Consider the following 19686-nt stretch of genomic DNA (forward strand, 5'->3'; position numbering starts at 1 on the left):
GCATACATATGTAACAATGTATATGTATGTATGTATTCAGGAGCATAGCTGTGCTCCTTTGTTTGCTGATAACACGGTGAGCGCTGTTGCTGGAAAGGGCGCAATGAGTTAAGGATGAAATGCAATAATAAATGATTGTTTTTCTTTTGATGGCCATAAAGGGAGCTGAGCGCAACTTTATAACGCTCCACAAAATGGACAGAAAGAGTCTTGAACGTTGTCGTTTACTGCTGTCGCTCAGTTGCGTCCTCGTGCTAACGTGGGCTGCTTCCTGCTTTCAGAGGGAGATGGTGTACTCATCCCGTGACTCTTCCCCGACCCGCCGCCTAAACACTCTCCCCTCGTCGTCGGGCTCCTCGGGCTCGCCGTCCCGCTCGCGCCTCTCCTACAGCGGCGGCCGCCCGCCTTCCTTCGCCGGGTCCCACGGGCCCCACGGGCCCCACGAGCAGGCCCGCCACCCTCACCACGCCGCGGTGGCAGCCGCCCACGTGGCCAACGCGGCCCTCTCGCCCTCACCCAGCGCCATCCTGGAGCGGCGGGACGTCAAGCCCGACGAGGAGGTCTCGGCGAAGAACTTGTCTCTGATGAAGAATGAGTCTCTCTACGCCGACCCTTACAGCTTGATGCACGAGGGCCGCCTCAGCATTGCCTCCACGCAATCCCTGGCGACCATCGGAGACCCTTTCAGTTTCCCCGTGTCCTCGGGCTTGTACCGCCGCGGGTCTGTGCGCTCCCTCAGCACGTATTCCGCCGCTGCCCTGCAGGGGGAGCTGGACGATTCTCTCTACAAGCCCGGCGGGTCCTTATACTCCGACACGTACTCAGCCACACTGGGCATGGGCTTCCGCATGCCACCGTCGTCCCCGCAGAAGATCCCCGACATGCACTTGCGGGACAGAGACTCGTACTCGGGCTCGCCCAACCGGGCTTCGCCCGTCAGGCAAAACTTTCGGAAGGACTCGACGTCCTCCGTGTTCATGGACAGTCCCAAATCCAGACCCGGTTCTGGCTCTGAGCCTCTCTGTCTCACAGCTGGACCCGGGGAGGGAGGCAGGGCCACGCCCGGCTTTGGGTCATCGCTGTCCGGACCGGATGCTGATGCGAGCAGGTCAGTTGGAGCATATGAGATGGCTCTCGAGGTGGTAGTGCCAAAACTTTGGCCTGGGGGCCATTTGCGGCCCATTATATACATTTTTGATGAAATTGGATTTGTTTTATTTCGGATTGTTGAAAAAGGGTGTCCGCTTTCGGCATATAAAATGTGAAAATCCAAGACCTTGACATATATTCCAAATAATCGAACAGAGTATTGCGATGTTTAAGTTGACTTGAGATTGGTCACTTCGGTTCTGGTTTCGTTCTGTGACAGGGATCATCGTCTTGAGCGCATGGAGGCCATGGAGAAGCAGATCGCCAGTCTGACCGGCCTGGTCCAGAGCGTCCTGACCAGAGCGCCCGACAGCGACAGCACGTAAGACGTTCCAGGCTGCATTTGCTCCTTTACGTTGACAATTAGACACCGCCTTGACAGGTGCTCGAGCACACGTTAGCCTCGTCACTTCTTGCCTGACAAAATTCAAACCCTTTGTGCCTCCAAAGCCCCTTTTAACAAGCTAAAAACAAAACAGGTTTGAGAATGTTAACCCAAACCTTTTAGAATTAGCACTGTAATGGGCTTGCCGTGTGGCCGTTGATCCCGCAGGTGTGGCTTGCTGCGCCTCTGCATGATGGCGGGCTGCCCTCCGGACCAGGGAGCCGACTTCTCACGGACATTACCTTTCTCTTCCAGCGACAAGACTGACACCAACAGCGACGGCTCTGCCACCGGAAGTGAGTACTAGACAGTTGGGGGCGGGGGGGGGGGGGGGTGCTGGGAACTCAGACATGGCCAACAAGTTTTGTTTTACGGTTTGTCGACAGTTGACACATACTACCGGAAATGAAAAACTCTGTTGTAGCTCAAGGTGACAGCGGTGCCTCCAAGTGTAGCCACAGTCGATGATGACAAAACTTCACTATGATGTTCCACATAACCTTTAGGAAGAAACCCAGATTGCACTTCTAGTAAACAAACTTTTATTTGACCAAGGCAGCGTGATTGAAAAAAAACAGGTGAAATCATTTTGGAGAAGACAGACCTTCTTCCGCATCCGGCTTCACGCCCGTGTCTTGATCTTTGTGGTGTCCATTAAATAGTTGAACTGAGAATTGACAGTTTTCTGGTAGTTCCTGTTCGTATAATATTACGAGCAAAAAAAAAAAAAAGATAAAAGGACCGAGTGAGGATTCGCTTTACAAAACGATTTTACCACCACTACCTGATCTGTCAGCTGAGAGTTCTATCAAGCCAATCTGCTCAGAGCTCTTTTAATTCCCGACATGTACTAGAGGAGAATGCAGTACCATTGTATTTGAAAAATTCCCTCTTAGTATGATCTGAGTAACCGGATCTTTCTATATTCCAGCAGGACGGCAAAAGAAGAAAGGTAGTTGCCATTTCATTACTCCTTTGCCCTCTCTCACTTCCTGTCTTCCTCTCCAGAGTGGTGCGGACCCCCCCTTCCTCGTCCTTCCTTTTTTTCCCCGTATCTGATAATTGCTTGGTACTTCAAGGGCTTTCCCAGTGTTGTTTGGTCTTTTAACGGGACAATGTCAGGAGACGTCTATGTGTTATGTGTGTGCATTTTGGGAGCTCGCCTTACTCCCACAGCGGTGTCTTGAAGATTAGAGCATGGTTATCCCCCCCTGTGTGTCACTACCGGGCCAACTAATTGCACCTCTGAATGGGTTTACTAATAGCATGAGCTCACATATCTCCAGTGGGCCATTACAGGTTTACGGGGATGCTCATTCGCACGCTGTGCACACTGTGCACGCGTGTATATGTGTTTATTCGTTTCATCGATATATACCGTAGCGTGCCGCGCAGGCTGACCGCCACTCGCTGAATTAATCAGCTTGCATCTGACCTCACCGTGAACCCCCCCACCCCTCTACCCTCTCCACCCCGCTCTGATTGGCAGCTCACACGCCGTCGGCCCCGCTGGCCCTGATGCCGCCACCGCCGTCCAACTCGACGCCGCTGAACAACGTCAGCCGCCTGCAGATGCAGCTGCACCTTCACGGGCTGCAGCAGAACGCCAACGACCTGCGCAAGCAGCTCGGACAGTTGCGCAAGACGCAGGTGCGGTCAATTATTCAGAAGGCAGCTCTCAGGCTGGTGCGGTACATTTTTACAGCGCTGGAGTCGGTGCACTGCCCCACTCGAGCCCCACTGAAAAGTACAGTGCAGTGAAAATCATTCGCTTTGGAATGATTTGCTTAAGAAAACAATGCAACGCATGTCCATGAACATGCGATGAGGACTCTCCGCAACTTCAATTACCGTATTGGCCCGAATATAAGACGGTGTTTTTTGCATTGAAATAAGACCGAAAAAGTGGGGGTCGTCTTATATTCGGGGTCTAGACATTATACCCATTCACGACGCTAGATGGCGCCAGATATCATTGAAGCGAATGCTGAACTTGACTCCCCAGGCCAAAGTGTCACGAAGAATAAAAATAAAAATAGCGGTAGCATGAAGAAGAAACAAAATAAATAGCAGTAAGAAAAAAAAAGAGAAGAAAATAATTGAAGAGATAACAGAAAAGGGAGAAACATAGCGACAATCTGGAGAAAAGTGGGTCAAAGATGGGCCAGGTTAACCGGCAGCTGAGGAGAAGTTATGGTGTAATTTACATTTCAAACACCAGAATCAAACATATTTAAATGTTCAGATATTAAGATTTGAATGAGGAAAAATAACATGCTTTTCCTCTCAAATATATTGTTATAATCATTTGTTTCAGATGTACTGGAATTATTTTCTGTATAAAAATTAATTTGGTGTCAAAAAGTATTTTTTCAAACTTGAGTCTTGAAAAAGAGGGGGTCGTCTTATAATCAGGGCCGTCTTATATTCGGGCCAATACGGTAAAACCCCAGCCCAAACTTAGCTCCTCCCCGTCTTGGTTGATTCATGTTTTTTTTATTTTTTTTTATCCCCTTCGTTTTCATGAAGTCCACTGTATCTCCCAGCAGAGGCAGGGCGTTTCCTCCCCACCTTATGTGTCACCTCACACTGAAGGCCCGCTGCTTGCTTTTGACATGCGCCTCATGAATTATTCAACCGAGGCGGGAAGCACGATGGGGATTCTTCTCCAGTTATGTAAATAATATACGCATAAATATGAGTGAATATTTGATCAAGTATGTTCACGTCACCTTGTGTTTCTGCGTATCCCCATGGTGGCTTTTGTAGCAGGGATCACATGGGGTCATCCGCAATGCGAGCGGTGTTATTTTACTTCCTGGAACATGAGGCTCATCCATAATGCATCCTCCTCCCTTACCAGGTGCTTTCATCTCAGAGTTGTATTACACACGCCGGCTGTGTACAAGTTTCCATTCATAACACCGAGGAGGAGTTTCACGCTCTGAGAATCGGCCACACCCTGCCGGAGTATGCAAATAAGTGCTGGCATGGGCACGAGAAAAACAAGTTGTGTGTTTTTCAGTTAAAAAACAACACCACCACATGAGATATTTCATTATGCTATAATTTCCTTACCGTTAGTTTCTTTCTATATTCTAGCGAATCGTTTTTGTGTCAGGATTTTTCATGACATATGACCATTCGCAGTCACACTCACACCTTGGGACAAATTAGAGTGTTCCATTAACGTGCCATGCATGTGAACCCTGTACCACTGCACTGTGAGGTGGACGTGCTCACCAGTCGACCACTCCCTTGTAAATATCCATTTATTAAAATTGATTTATAATAATACATTTGGGGTGAATTGAGATTTAAGAAAAAAGGTATCTTATTTCATCTAAAAACAAACAAAAATTGAAAAAATAGAGGGGGACTGAGATACCTGTGGTTGAACTTTAACATTTTGAAATCCAAATATATTTATTCATTTTTTTGTACTGTTCAATCCACCCATGAAACACAAATTCATGCATATTTTTGATTTTTATTTATTTTTAAAAAAAATATGTTAAATATAAAATGTTGCTTCATAGTATATCCCTAAATAATATGTTGGTTATGATGCATAATTCTCTCCTCATGCGTGTTATTCAACAGCTCGAGAACCAGGACTCCATGCGCACGCTGCTGAAGCGTACCGAGGCCGAGCTGAACGTGCGTGTGGCCGACGCCCTCCGCAAGCAAGAGGACCCCCTGCAAAGGCAGCGCCTCCTGGTGGAGGAGGAGAGGCTCAAGTATCTCAATGAGGAGGAGCTCATCATCCAGCAGCTTCAGTCAGTACCAACACACCCACCCACTGATAATCATGGAAATGAGAAGCAAAAGCTACTTTTTGTCGGTTTATAAAAAAAAGTGGAAATTCAAGTTCGGGAGTGAGTCACGCGGTGGCATCGCAGCGCTCGGATAAAGTCCGCAAGCGTAATTAAGCCCGACTTGGCGCTCTCAGATTCTTATTAAGATGTGAGGTGTTAGCAGCTAATTGAAGCTCCTGCACAAGCAGAGCTGAGCGCCACCTTGAGATCTCCACATCAGATATGCGTCGCAATGTCCTGTGAAGTAGCCGTACCCGAATTTACCCAAGGCCAGAAGCAAGGAGGATCAGAACATATAATCACGTTTGCATCTAAATTGTCAGCCAGAAAAAGAAGAAAAAACTGCATAGGATTCATTGGAAAGAACCCATAAAATGTTGGTGCGGCTACAGCCAGTCTTCCTTTACATTGCACATCAAATAAATTGAAAAATTGTGTGTTCATGGTTGGTTCCGTGTTTATTTTGAGTGTAATTCCACTGTTGAACATTAGATGGCTATTTTTTTCTGAGGATTATTGAATGCCACTTTAATCCTGCTTTTTATGCCCACAGAAGAGAAGGGCTGTAAATTCATTTCATAACATATCAAAAATGGATGGTGTGTATGGCTGAGGTTCCCTTCTTCTCCCACACTCTTGACTCTTCTTTCATAAGACAAAGCCGCTCGCCTAGTCACAACCCTGAGCTCCGCCCTCAATCATCATGGTAGTGAAATCCATGACGGATGTTGGCCCAACAATATATGGCGCAGAGTATAGCTTAGCAGTTGTTAGAGTAGAAAATGTATAGTCGAATTATGAACCCATATTAAGTTGAGCAAAGTCTACAGTTCTGTATTACATTGCAAACATTAGTTTAGATTTATCTTTGCCCCCGTGTTCCCTGCAAGCCACCAAAGTACTTTTCCAAACGTATTAATTCCTGCCCACGCCGCTCCAGTTCAGCTTGCCTCAAAAACCTCTGCAGAAAGTGCCAGCTGATGGAGCGAGTTAATTGAAAAGAGCAACGGAGCGATGGTTGGCGTTCATCCTTCTGCGCATTTCCTCCCCCTCAGTGACCTGGAGAAGTCGGTGGAGGACATCCAGAAGGAGTCGTCCGTCAACCACAAGCTGGTGAGCGTGCAGGAGCTGGAGGAGAAGACGGCCGTCCTCCGAAAGTTGGGCGAGACGCTCACCGAGCTCAAGAGTGAGTCAGACGCTTTCGGCGCCCGCTCGCCTTTTAAGTCTCCCACCCGCCGTCTGTCAAACGATGAATCACTCTCGTCGACTTCTGCGCGCCAAAGACGGAAGTTAACTGAAGTCTGTGCCTGTGCCGCAGACCAGTTCCCCGGCCTTCAGAGCAAGATGCGGGTGGTGCTCCGGGTCGAAGTGGAGGCCGTCAAGTTCCTAAAGGAGGAGCCGCACAGGCTGGACGCCCTGCTGAAACGATGCAAGACCATCACGGATACCCTCAATGCCATGCGCAAGTATGCAACGGCGGCGGCGAGAACATTCAGAATCCTTAAGAAAAAGGGTGGAAAGCGGAAGTCCTGGAAAAAGGCTGCTAAATAATTCAACACTGACCCTTAAGAATAACAAAAACTATAAATATCGATCGCATTTTTAAAAAATGGAATGTACATACTGAAACAACCCATTACATGGTTTGCGCTGACTCCAGACGATAGTGCTTTCGAATATTTCAGTATGTTATTACTATTTGCAAGCGCAGCCTTGATTTGTTTGTTCCTGCCAATTCAAGAAACAGCCTGCACTTGCAGTAGCAATCCGTGTCAATTGACATCTTAGTTACGCTAACGGCACCAAGGCGTGAGGCCTCTGTGGAGGTCTACTGAGGGTCTTGCCTTTTTTGTGTCTCACATTCCGATGACAGCGATGTGTTTGACTCACCCTCCAAGGCAAGCCACTGAAGGCGTGTGGAAGAAACACGAGGACTTCTCATCGTCCAAGCACAACGAGGATATGAGGAAGTTCCCGGATTTTGACCTCCCCACCAGCCCGCCCCTCACCATCAACGACCTCGGGGGAGGAAACAGCCTGTCCAACTGGAGCCCGCACACCAGCCTCGCCCGCCGCCACCACGGGAACCCGGCAGGACAGCATAAGGACAATCATCCGCCCGTCCCTCACAAGGGCAAAGCCCTGGAGGAGCTGGAACGCCGCAATGCTGCCGATAAGGCGTTGTCTGTCGAGGTTCGCCTGGTAGGAAACTTTTTGATTCTTCCCCCTTATCATCGAGCAGAGAGGCTTTACCAACGTCTTCGCAGGCTGCCGAGCGGGACTGGGAGGAGAAGCGGGCCAGCCTGACCCAGTACAGCGCTCAGGACATCAACCGGCTGCTGGAGGAGACGCAGGCCGAGCTCATGAAGGCCATACCCGACCTGGACTTTGCCGCCAAGCAGATCAAACCCTCCTCCGGTACGACGTCCTCGCAGGCGCCCCAGACGCCTCAGAGCGGAACGGCCACGCCCGAACACCGCACCGTCAACAACAAGCCCCCGCAGAAGAAGGAAAGCGGATCCAGAATAGGATCTGGTGAGGAGTGGAGCGAAAATATTATCACCTTATCAGGATCAAAGAAAAATTCTTCCATTTCGAATGAAACCACGTGTTAAGCAATTTCTTGTTGAATAATAATTTTAAACGCAGGCTTTGAAGTGCCAGGTGCACGAGCCACCGTTGCCAATTCGATTAGCTGGGTAGAAGCATACAAATTTGTAACCTATTTTTAAAACGTGACCACACACACGTCACGGGGAAAAAAAATCACTTTCATATGTTGTTCTAGTTTATGGTGTCCTCCAGATGACCAATACAGCACACCGCAAATACTCAACTTATCTGCACCAACTACCGCCAATCTCCAACCTAGATGTCTGTTGTAGCAAGACTGACCCGTTGGAGGAAGCTTTGTGCTACAGAGCATCCAGACTGACAGAAACTACAAAAAAAGAAGAAAGACATGCTGATGTGCAGATAATCCGATAACAACATTGTGGGGGCAAACTGCTCTCCTTGTCCTTTTTTATTGTGGCCAATGAGTTGTGACACGTTTATTCCAAACTCTTATCGCAATAATAGCTTCTTTCTGAAACATCCGAAAAGCAGGCCTTTTGCTTATTTTGAGATTGCTTTGACATGACGCCGGTCAAAATGTATGATTGTTGTTTTTTTGCACCCTCCACAGATGAGCTGACGGTGCCCCGCTACCGCACTGAGAAACCCTCCAAGTCCCCTCCGCCGCCTCCACCCAGACGCAGCTTCCCTTCTTCTCCGGGCTTGATCACCCGCAGCGGGGAGCCCCTCATTCCCGGGAAGAGCGTCAAGGTAACTCACATCTCTCTCTGAATCAAGTGTCAACGGCCGACATCATCATGTGTGGCCGCGGTATAAAATGAGAGGAGAACCTTGTAAAAAAATAAAAATCATATATTAAATGGCAGTCACAATATCGAGGGGAAAACAACAAAACAAAAAAAAATAAAAAATCACAGCAACATTGTTCTTTAAAATCAGCCCAAATTAAATGTCACTAAAGTGCTTGAAAATGCTTTCCCGTCGTGCTTTCAGAAGTCCGACTCCGAGGAGGCGGAGAGCCAGAAGCCTCACGTGAAGTTAAGGAGGACGGTGTCGGAAAACCCTCGTCCGGCATCCACGCCGCCAACGCTGTCCGGAGACAAGGCGGATGCAGAGCAGGAGAAAAGTTCTGCCCAGTCAGAGGTAAAAGCTGTTCCGTTATATCCCGATGGAACACGGCAACCTCGCGAGCCCCGTTATGTTGTTGGACAGATGTGCTCGCCAACAGCGACCGCATGTTCAAGCAGCGGAGTTCGTATGTGGCTCTGCACCTGGCAGCAGGTGAAACCAGAGATGACCGTGCTCATTCGCATCATCTTGGTACACGCAGATGGACCAAATGCTTCATTTTTAAATGACCTCCTTGAGAGCTAATCCAAAGAACGTGTTGAATATTCACTTATCATTCCTTCCGTCTGTTGGGTCTGCCGTCACTGTGTTTCAATCCCAAATGAATTCAAGTGCTTTCCTGGTTTGTAGGGCAGACCTTTGTGTTACGTTCCACACATCGTGTTGACCCGGTGTGCCGTCCGAGATGCGCCCCGTTGTTCCGTGACACCGAGCGCTTCACCTCGTCAGCGCGAGCCGGAGTTGCGGCATTCCCCGGGGGAAGACGTCAAACAGGAAGTGACTTTGCTCCTGAGCGAGTCGGAGATCAGGGCACTTTCGCCTTTCGAGGCCCAGGAGCTGAGCGGCGCCATGGGAGTCATTTTGCAAACGCGCACCATCTCCAAGCACACCGCGGCGCTCTCGGAGGCGCACTTGAGCGAGCGGCCTCTGCTGCTTCTTTTCAGAGAGGAGGCCGCGCTCAAGGAGGCCTACGGGCTCCTGCTTTCGATTTTGGAGGCATTGCCGCTGCAGCCCAAACCCAGAAAAAGATCCTCCCCCAGTCAGCAGAGCTCCCTGGTGATGGCTCTGAGGAGAGGGATAGAAACGGGGGACATGGTTCTAAAACTCCAACCGAGCCCCGACAGTAAGACTCCCGATGGAGATGCAAGTCTTTCGACATCAGACCCGGCCTCCGTACAGTCCAAACCAGGAGAAAACTTCTGCCAGACGACCTACAAGAGGCTGGACAGTTTGGAGGAGACCATTCGAGAGTTGGAGAACACGTTACAGGAGTTCAGCGGCGGTTCCCGTGCCGAGGTTGTTGACGCCAAAACGAGCAAGAAACCGCCGGTCCCACCCAAGCCCTCAACATCGAGACAGGTTCTTTCCTCATGCCTCCTCGCTCGAAACATTCTTTTCCTCATTTCCTCTCTGAGGGTTTGCGGAGAACTTCTCACGCCTCTGATGTCTGCTCCCCCATTGGCTCAGAAAAGGAAAAGGGGCGGGACAGACACCAGACTTGTCTTGCGCTGTGATTGGCTGTTGGCTGGCTGTCTGTAGTCTCTCACCCCTCTCATGCTTTCAACTGACAATAAAAAACAAAAACCAGACAAAGAACCACCCACTTATTTTTTTATTGTCGTTTTTTTGCTTCTTTACCAAAACTCTTTTCATCTTTGTTGTGTCGTGAAAATGATGATACTGGTTCATTGTGACACTAAAATAATGTTTTTCATTCATTGGAAGCCTATTTCTGCCACAGAATTTCTCCAAAATGTTAAATATGGTGTACAGCTAACCTCCATATTCGCAGGGGGGAGGGACTGAGCGAAGCCAGAAAATGAGAACATTTATTGACACACCCTCCCCCCCCCCCCCCCCACCTCATAAAAGGTTTGGGATTTCCGAAACTTGCCATAAGCAATACAGTAGTTATGTCCAAATGAAAATCCTCAACTCACGTCAACATACTGCCTTGAGACCAAGATGCCTCCAGATGGAGCCAAGGCAATTCTCTCAGTCCTTTTATCCAAGCACAAAAAAAGCAAATTGGGGAGTTTTTAACTCAAGAAAAAAAATGCAAAACTGCAAATATTTGGGGGTTTACTGTATAGTTATTTGAGGTTCAATATTGTCTTAAATCTTATCTCACTTTTTCTAAAAACTTGAAATATCAATTTATGCATTGAGAACATGTACAAAACTGACATCATACTACATTTTAATCAAATATGAAAGGAGAGGCAATTTCAGATGACTTTTGATGGAGATATTTTCTGTGTATTTTGGGACTCGGTGTGCAGGCGTTTGCATAAAATCAAAATTCATTTTTGGACTGAAATGGGCTTCCATACTTTTAACGACCAGTTACTGCCACATCCCAACAATGCCTATATGTTTGAATTAATACCTCTGTAGTACTGTATTTGGATCCAGCTCATTAGGGGCTACTCAAAAATCAGCAACTTCAACATACAATGACACCATAGCAGCATTCCCAGTTGCTGTGTAAGTACAGCCTCCCCCTCAGTGCCGGGCTGTCATATTCCACTGTCACGAATGCGATTCGGGATATAATTTCCCACGGGCAAAGCGGGAGGATTTCAAAGTCCTCTCGCGTTGTTTCGTCATGGCCGCGCTTGTCTTTGCATCACGCGCTACACCGTTGCTCCTACGCGCTCTCCAAACGCTTACAAGCGGTTGTGTTGGACGGCAAAAGCGATGCGGCGTGGCAGCTTGTGAAGTTCATCTCGTATTAACTCAGACACGCTGCCGACTTTCATACCGCGCCTGCTTCTCCTCTTTGCAGAGATGGCAAAAAGCACTGCCACTTTGCATTGAAGCAGAATTCAAGATAAAGCCGAAGTACAGTTTCAACTCCCTTTTAGTTGAGAGTAAATAAGTAAAAAAAAAAAAAAATCTTGTCCACTATCAAAACCAAAGGTTTTCTGGTAAATCTCTCCTTCAGAGACACTTATCAATTTTCCCCTGTGTCTTTTCCAGGGAGGGAACAGCGCCCTGTGCAAGGTCCCGCCAACTCCGGCCTCCAAGTTGAAGCAGCTGCAACAGCAGAATAGCACAGACAAGTTCAAAGGTGGCAAGAGGGAGGACTTCCTGAAGACCCAGCAGCAGGTACTGTTCGTCCTTCCCATGGTTGCGTGCATGCTGTGGTGACTTCACCTGCATGGTACCGCTCCTTCGTGTTGTAGTCATCAGAATTGCTGTCATCATAAATGTGCTTTCATTTGGGATGCAGAGACAGAGAAGCCTTTTTGATGTGTGATAAGTGTCGGGAGCAACAGTTGAAGGCCCTTTTGGAATCGCTGTTTATTATTCTTCCAAATGATTATTCTTAACACACGAAAAAACATTTGTTTTCCAAGTGTGTGCATCCGGGTGAAAATTATTAATTTTCATTTGCACTCTGAATTCTGGTGAACCATTGTACACATTGACGCCATTCTGTGTTTTAACGTCCAATATATTTTTGACAACCCATTAAGTTGTCACCGAGTGAGAACCTTTCATCTTGATTAGCCGTCAAAGTCGGCCCGCCACAGCCTTGTTGATTTGATGAGACGGCGCTCGGGTAATCAGCCTACTTTTCCACATCATTGCCGCTCGGCTTTTGTGATTACACTCATTTACCAGGATGCAAATCGCTTTTTTTCTTTCTTTTTTTTTTGGTTTGACGTCAAAGATGACAAGCACCCTCAGATAGCTGATTTGGGTTGCCACCTTTTAGATCGGCAAAACCATGCGAGCAAAAGGTATTTGAGGGTTAGACTCCCCAAAACCCTGAAATGCATCGAATCACATGTATTTTTTTATATGAAAAAACAAAATGCTTTGATTTAATTTACATGATTTAACATGTCATATTAGCCTCTGGGCCCTCGGGGATCACTTTGGTGGTCAGTAAGGAGAGAGAAGTCAAGAAAGTATTTAGACATACTTCAAGTTTAAAGTGCTTTATTAACAATGAACATTGTTTTTTTTGTAGACTGAAGTAGCCTAAATCTTAGCATAGCCTATGGGCTATTAAAAAGTGCTATACTTTCCGCTAGCAGCTAGCTGTTAGCCAGTAGCTGCTAACGCCAACTAGCAATTTGATGGAGGCGTGTATTTGGTCTAAAAAATAATATAGGCATACAACGTCAATGATACTTGGATGATAAATGTACTTGTTCTTAATATAAATATAAGAGAGAGTTTTGACATTCTGGGTTTTGTTACCGATAGTAAACATACATTAAAATTCATCGACTGTTAGATTCTAATGAGCTGGTAATGTTTAGCTGACGTCACACGGTTAACACCGTTGAGAGGCGTTTAGGTCCGCAATTAGCTTAAAGTGTCCCTGCACTTTCTTTTCAGCAAGTCTTTTCAAATGGAGACAAAAAGAGAAACAGCAAGCTGGGAGTCGGCGTCGTGCTGAAATAATGAGATTAATTTGGCTTTCATGAGACAAGTACGGGAATCCGCTCAGCTCACGGCGAGGCTGGCGGGTGTAAATTGCGGCAGGCGGAAGCCCGGGACATAAAGGAGAGGAAATAGCGAGGATGAAGAGCGAGCGCTCACTCATCTTCTCATCATCATCATCATCATCCCGGATAATCAGAAAATGAAGAGACGCCACTGGGGATTTTTACCAATCCCATCTCAATCTGAGACCACCAAAATTTCATGTGATATTGATGAATTACTTTTTTTTCTCCCCCACATAAAGGCAAACAAAAGAAAAATCCTTGTGGCTTTGCTTGACATGCTTTAGTAACTTCTACTACCTTCCCTGCAAAGCCCTCGTGCAATTCTGATTGTAACAGCAACATTCATAACGTTTACACTTTAGTAGTGTGCTTATAGCATCACATCATACTTTAGTTGCCCTCTATAATCCTTCAGGATTTGCTTTAAGGAGACATATTGTGGAAAATTGGGTTTTTAATAGCTTGCGTGGTCTTTGGAGAACCTGCCATACTGGTTCGCAAGTGTAATTTGATGGCTTGATAGTTAGTGTTGGACTTGTACTATTCTGTACTATCATATATTGGATGCTACATGAAATGTTGCTGAAATACAATAAAGCTAAGCTAGCTAAGATACAAGCTATTCTGCATTATATTATTCAGATAATTTACCATAACTGAACAGTGTGTACTAAAGAAATAATGAACATTTTAGTTGAAGGCAGCATGCTGGTGGACTGGTTAGCACGTCTGCAGAGGTGCAGTGCATGCTCTCCCTGTGCCTGTGTGAGTATTCTCCTGTTTCCGCTCATGTTCCAAAAACATGCATGCGAGTTTGGTTGAACGCTCTACATTGCTGCCCGAAGACGGCTCCAGCACGTTCACCACCCAAAGCGAGGATAGTTCAGATAATGGATGAATGAATGAATAACTGAACAATTATTTTCGTATTTAGATTTAAGATCATATTTTTTTCATTCTTACCTTTGCATTCTTGTATGTTTTCTCCATATTGTTGAATTTGCCATATTTAAAAACTTTATCTTCATATTGCATTTTGGTACTTCTCTTTTTATTTCTTAATTGTGCATTTTCACATTTGAAAATATTTTAAATTTTAGTTTGACACCAATATTTGTTTTATATCAATATCGGATCGGGACACCCCAAGCGAGTACCGCACTAAACCAAATGTGGCTGGCACTGTTACCATTCGTCGCGCTACCTTTTGACAAAAATGATGTATTCAAACATTGCCATCTAGTGGCTCATACCTTCATTACACGTGACTGTGTCGGATACAAGTGTGATTATTTTGATTTTTTTAATGCGGTCCTCATCATTAAAAGTCAAAATAAAACCTGTATTGGTCTTCATGTGTCGATGGCACCGGGCCCGTCGCACATGCTCGTGTCTGCCTGAAATAATGTGTCCTCTGTTTGTTCTGTCCCCCCCTCCTCCTCTTCCTCACCCGTCGTCTTCCTCGTGGTGGCGTGACCCCCCCACCCGCCTCGCCAACGCACGATAACCGCCCCTCCTCCCCCACCAGCAGTGAGCACCTTGTGAGCATGCGTGCGCAGGCAACCTCTACTTTGTAGGACTTTCTCATCGCCCTCCCCCCGTCCGTTCTCATCACTCCCGCTCCCCTCATCACGTGTCCTCTGACCTGAAGGGAGCCGCGGGCGTTGAGTCGGGGATCCGCCGCAGGAGGGCGGAGGGCCCCACGCTGAGGGCGTCGCCCGGCCAGGCCAAGGCACTGCTGGCCAGCCTGTCGGCCGCCGGCCTAAGCGCCGAGGCCCTGCTGCTGTCTTCCGCCCTGCGACAGCACCGCCTCCTCCGCGAACAGCAGCAGCAGCAACGGGCGTCGGCGTCCGCGTCCTCCCTGCCCTCGCCCAGCAGTCGCTCGCCCTCGCCCGCCTCCTCCTCGTCGCAGACGCCCACCGCCACCTTGTCCTCTTCCTCCTCGCCCACCACGCCCGTCCTGTCGCCCTGCTCGCCTACGTCGCTCAAGGCTAGTCTGGAGGGCCTCAGCAAGAATACACGGTAACAGTGAAAGTGTCCCACGTGGACCAATCTCATGTGGTTCTGGAGGTCCATGAAGGGAATTCTCCCTCCAAAGCACAAAACTGGACCTTCCTGGTGATCCCACCTGGTATAAGCTGATCCTGTTTTAAAACGTAGAGTTGCAATAATCGTCACCACGTGAGTCCACTCCGTATACACGTGCATTTCAATGAAATGGAATATGGTGGAAATCAAGCTGCAACTGCTTTTTAATGCTTATTGGGATCAATTACATATTTATCTGTATTCTAATTAAGATATCCTTTATTTGTCCCACACTGGGGAAATTTACAGCCTCCAGCATATTATGTAAATTTATGTAATATTATGTAAAGAAACAATGAAATAAACAAAATATAGATTAAGTATAGAAATTAAGGAAGCATTAGAAGAAATATGTTCCGGTGTTTTTAAGGAATCTGTATCATACAGAACAGGGATGGGCAACTAGTAGTAAAAATTTAAGAATTTCTTTTTTTTTTTTTTTTACAAACCGAAATGAATCTCATTCACTCCCAAAGACGTTTTTAAACGTCTTTTCAGACTTGGTCCAGAATTGGCTGGTACTGAATGAGTTTTAATATGCTTATAAACATTCAATATATGTTTTTCACTCATAATGAGGGGTGATTGGGGGTGATGATCAATTATACGCAGTATAGTGTGTCGCCAGTGGTCGACTGTAGTATTTTTTTTTTTGCAGGTTTGAAATGATAAACATCGTACCTCAGTGATATAAAAATTTTGAGTGAGCTGTTTTTTGTGAAAAAAAATAGAAAATTAGCACTTCATGTTGGTTTCTTGTGAAGCAGGTTTGTGCTGACCTTGAATGGTAATTTTTCACCCCATTGGTTGGGTTAGGATCGAGGCTCTTGAAAAATGTATTCTTCAAAATGAAATGTATTACAGCACATATTTTGCACATATGCACATATTTTGTCCATTTTTAAACTAGCATTTTTGTCATCCATCTGCTTAGGAAGTGCGTGATCTCATGTGCCCCCCCCCCCACCCCCCAGTAGCACTGATGAAAAATGTTTTATCTTGCCCATCCCTGATATAGAGTTTTACTTTCTGAATTAGCCCGAGCTTTTCTACCATATTCAAATTTATTGACATGCGTGTGTGTTTGTGTGTAAGCGTGTGTCATGGTAAAGCTACCCGGTGTTGTTTACATGATCCTCTGACGGACAAAAGTAGTTTAAAAAAAAAAAAAACGAATGATGCGTTGGATTGCAGTCCATGAATCTTAACTGTTCACCTAAACAAGACATTGTGGATGGTGCTAAACATTCCACTTTGTGGGCTTAGTTTGGGAAAGTTCCTTTTCCTTTTCCCAATGCACAAAGGCATGTTTGGATGAATTTGTTGTATAAGAAATTCAGACTACCCCTGCCCCCCCCCCCACTTATTTTTTTGCAACTATATGTTATTAGGCGGCAGCACAGGCACCACACATAGGCTAAATATAATACAGCGTATTTATAATGTTAACAAAGACTCCTCTCTAGAAATGTTGATTTGTGCAATCTGATGTGAACATTTTGACAATCATTGGCATCACAAAAGCACCAAGCTCCCCCAAAGACAACAGGCCCTGCCTGCATTCACACTTCATATTATTAACGCGTCCCAAGACCCGAGTAAGCACAACTGTTGTTACCCCTTTAAAAATAAACTTCAGTTCTAATGTAACACCGGAAAGCAGCCTTACGAGCAGCTCATCGTGCCGACTTTTTCTGCCAAACATTTGACCGAGAACAAAACGTACACGAAGACTTTAAACGAGCGAGCGCCGTCGCCTCTGAATTACATTTTAATGACGAAGCACAACATGTCTTAATTAAACACTGTGTGTATCTGTGTGTACATTTAGCTCAAATATCCTGCTTGTGCCTCATTTGGTTTCCATCCGCACTGTTTGCAAGCACTGCTAGACTGCTATCATTTTCTCAATCACAAAAACCCTTTATAGATTCCTGCCTATGACGCCTTAACAGTTTCATTTGAGGAACTTTTTTTTTTTTTTTTTAACATTGTAGCCATGATTCTGGAGATGATCGTAAAACTGTTTCTCACTGATTCACTTTTTTGGGTGTGGCTTAAATGGATGTCAGCGCGAGTCTCCCCTCGCCCGCTGCATAAGAACTTGAGCGCCTTCATTCGCATCTACGGTTATCTGAGGCAATTACAGTGTGTAGCTAACTAGCTAGCTATGCTCACGCCCTAAAAAAAAAAAACATTTGGATAGTATGCTGGCCACTTTAGAGTGCCCCGTTGTCAGCCACGAGTACGCACTTATCATACTGAGAAAGAAAAAGCAGCGAGGAGGGGGGATTTTTTTTCCCTAAGATTTACTTGACAGATTTACTTTGGGCTGACGTGACAGCTTTAGAGCGCCACGTTGTTAGCTGTCATGCAGAGAAGTCCGACTTGACAACCACTATGTGGACCAGGGCTTTGGACTTGTGCAGCCACTTTAGAGTGCCTCGCTGTGATGGCAGTTTTTCTTCTTTTATCTTTTTTTCCACCGCTCATACAATTTGGAAGAATTGTAATAGCTAAATGAAAGCAGTAAAAATAGTCGGCAGTAATGTCGACTTGGACTCGGTGAAAAAAAAAGCTAATTTACAAGGACAGGATGGCAACGATTTCTGCATTGCAAGCATTGCTAATACAACTCATTTGTGTCAGCAAATTAAAAGTGGATAGAAAAGAAGCCCATTGACTGCACCCAGATCCCCAGACCGTGTTTCACTCCCCTGTGACATCATCAGCATGGCAGAAGAGCACACTGAGCACATTTTCTCAAATTTTGCAGATTAAAAAATGGGAATTAAGAAATGCAGCATTGGCTAATCTTGGAGGTGTGACATATGACCCCCCCCCCAACCCCCCTGAAACACTACCACCCTTTCTACGACACTTCTTTAGGATGGGCACAACTATAATCTTGAATTAGCGCAAAGTATTTTATTTACATATGTGTGTCTGTGTGTGTGTGTGCTTGTGTATATACTGTAGATGTGTGTGTGTGTGTGTGTGACAGTATACTTGTGAAAAAAAGTGTGATTATTATAATATACATATTTATATATACATAGAGTATATAGACTTAGACTACAAATGAGGATCTGCTGTAAAATGTTTTCATCGCTTTAGTTTTTATAAATGAACAGTGTGATCATTTTGTACAGATGTTTTTTTCCATTTCACATTCCATATGGAGATTATTTATTCATATGCGTGGGACATTTTTATTATTACATTTGTTTAAAATACATTATCTGTATAGACTCAGTAATATATATAGTTCCTTTTTTGCATTGCATTGAGGAATTAGTGACCTAAAACATAACTTATTTGAAAAAGTGTTTATTTTTAAATTTTCTTTGTAAAATTTAATGATGTATTTTTTAAAATCACCCCATGCTGTGTGTACGTGTTTTGGTGCTGTCCACTCGATGGCGTTAAGTACAAAGTTCGTTTGAGGTCACTTGACTTGAATGTTGCATCCGACTCTGCACATCATACTGCAACGCTCTTAACTCTTAACGTTTTTAAACGTCTTTTCAGACTTGCTCTAGAATTGGCTGGTACTGAATGAGTTAAGCAGTTACAAAAACAATAAATAAATAATCGGGAAAAAGAAACTCAAAGATGGATCAACAATGAAGTGTTCAACTTGTATCTTTTTTTTAAACATATCACTATATCGTATGTATTGTATATAGTATATGTACTGTTTTTTTTTACGAGTGTGTGGATGTTCAAACAGCATCGCAAGAATCGTAGAAGAAACAAACATTGTGTAAATAGTCAAGTCGTTCCTAGCCAGTCCAAGAAATTCTGTCCAAAAATCCAAATCTATTGATTTATTAATATTATTTATTCATAGAATAATAACAGGTTCAAAGGTATTAACACAGACGCATGTATCGTCTCAAGCAATTGCACGGTGCAGTCAAGATGATTAAAAAAATATATATACTAAGATGTCGATCATGGGTGTTTTCTCAAAAAAATAATTTCAAAGAAAGGATTAAAAAAAGAAAAGGTGACGTTGAGATGTTCTCTTGGTTTTGTGTGTGAATCAAAGGCAGGCATGTTAGGACGGGATCGCTCCAGTGCAATGCGGCCTAGAGTTTGTAGTTAGTGTGACATAAAAAACAAAAAAATAATATCATAGATATATTATAAATATATGCAATACAACACATACAGTATATCTATATCAATTTATTTAAAAAAAAAAGACTAATGATTCTGGACTTCATTTATTAGCGTGGACGACATTACGTGAGGAAATGTGTGTGACAAAATGTTTTGTACATAATTTGCTGTGATTGTTTGTCCAATAAAGTGCAGCTCCTCTTGTACAGTTCCCCCGATTCTC

The 19686-nt window shown here is 45.2% G+C and overlaps 1 protein-coding gene across 1 annotated transcript in view; it reads left to right on the forward strand.

Moving 5' to 3' along the window:
- Window positions 1-19674, forward strand: part of srcin1a (SRC kinase signaling inhibitor 1a) — a 31821-nt gene extending 12147 nt beyond the window's left edge. Inside the window, exons 7-20 of the mRNA XM_086132894.1 lie at window positions 282-1108; window positions 1370-1471; window positions 1703-1830; window positions 2466-2486; window positions 3024-3184; window positions 5138-5313; window positions 6408-6538; window positions 6671-6818; window positions 7251-7554; window positions 7620-7887; window positions 8540-8679; window positions 8923-9072; window positions 11761-11889; window positions 14899-19674. Coding sequence (XP_085989020.1) covers window positions 282-1108; window positions 1370-1471; window positions 1703-1830; window positions 2466-2486; window positions 3024-3184; window positions 5138-5313; window positions 6408-6538; window positions 6671-6818; window positions 7251-7554; window positions 7620-7887; window positions 8540-8679; window positions 8923-9072; window positions 11761-11889; window positions 14899-15273 — 3060 coding nt within the window. The 3' untranslated portion in view covers window positions 15274-19674. The remainder of the gene's footprint in view (window positions 1-281; window positions 1109-1369; window positions 1472-1702; window positions 1831-2465; window positions 2487-3023; window positions 3185-5137; window positions 5314-6407; window positions 6539-6670; window positions 6819-7250; window positions 7555-7619; window positions 7888-8539; window positions 8680-8922; window positions 9073-11760; window positions 11890-14898) is intronic.
- The last annotated feature ends 12 nt before the right edge of the window (window positions 19675-19686 follow it).

This window comes from Hippocampus guttulatus, chromosome 16, assembly GCF_054856545.1.
Source record: "Hippocampus guttulatus isolate MCC_2025c chromosome 16, RoL_Hgut_1.0, whole genome shotgun sequence".
In the NCBI taxonomy this organism is placed as follows: domain Eukaryota; kingdom Metazoa; phylum Chordata; class Actinopteri; order Syngnathiformes; family Syngnathidae; genus Hippocampus; species Hippocampus guttulatus.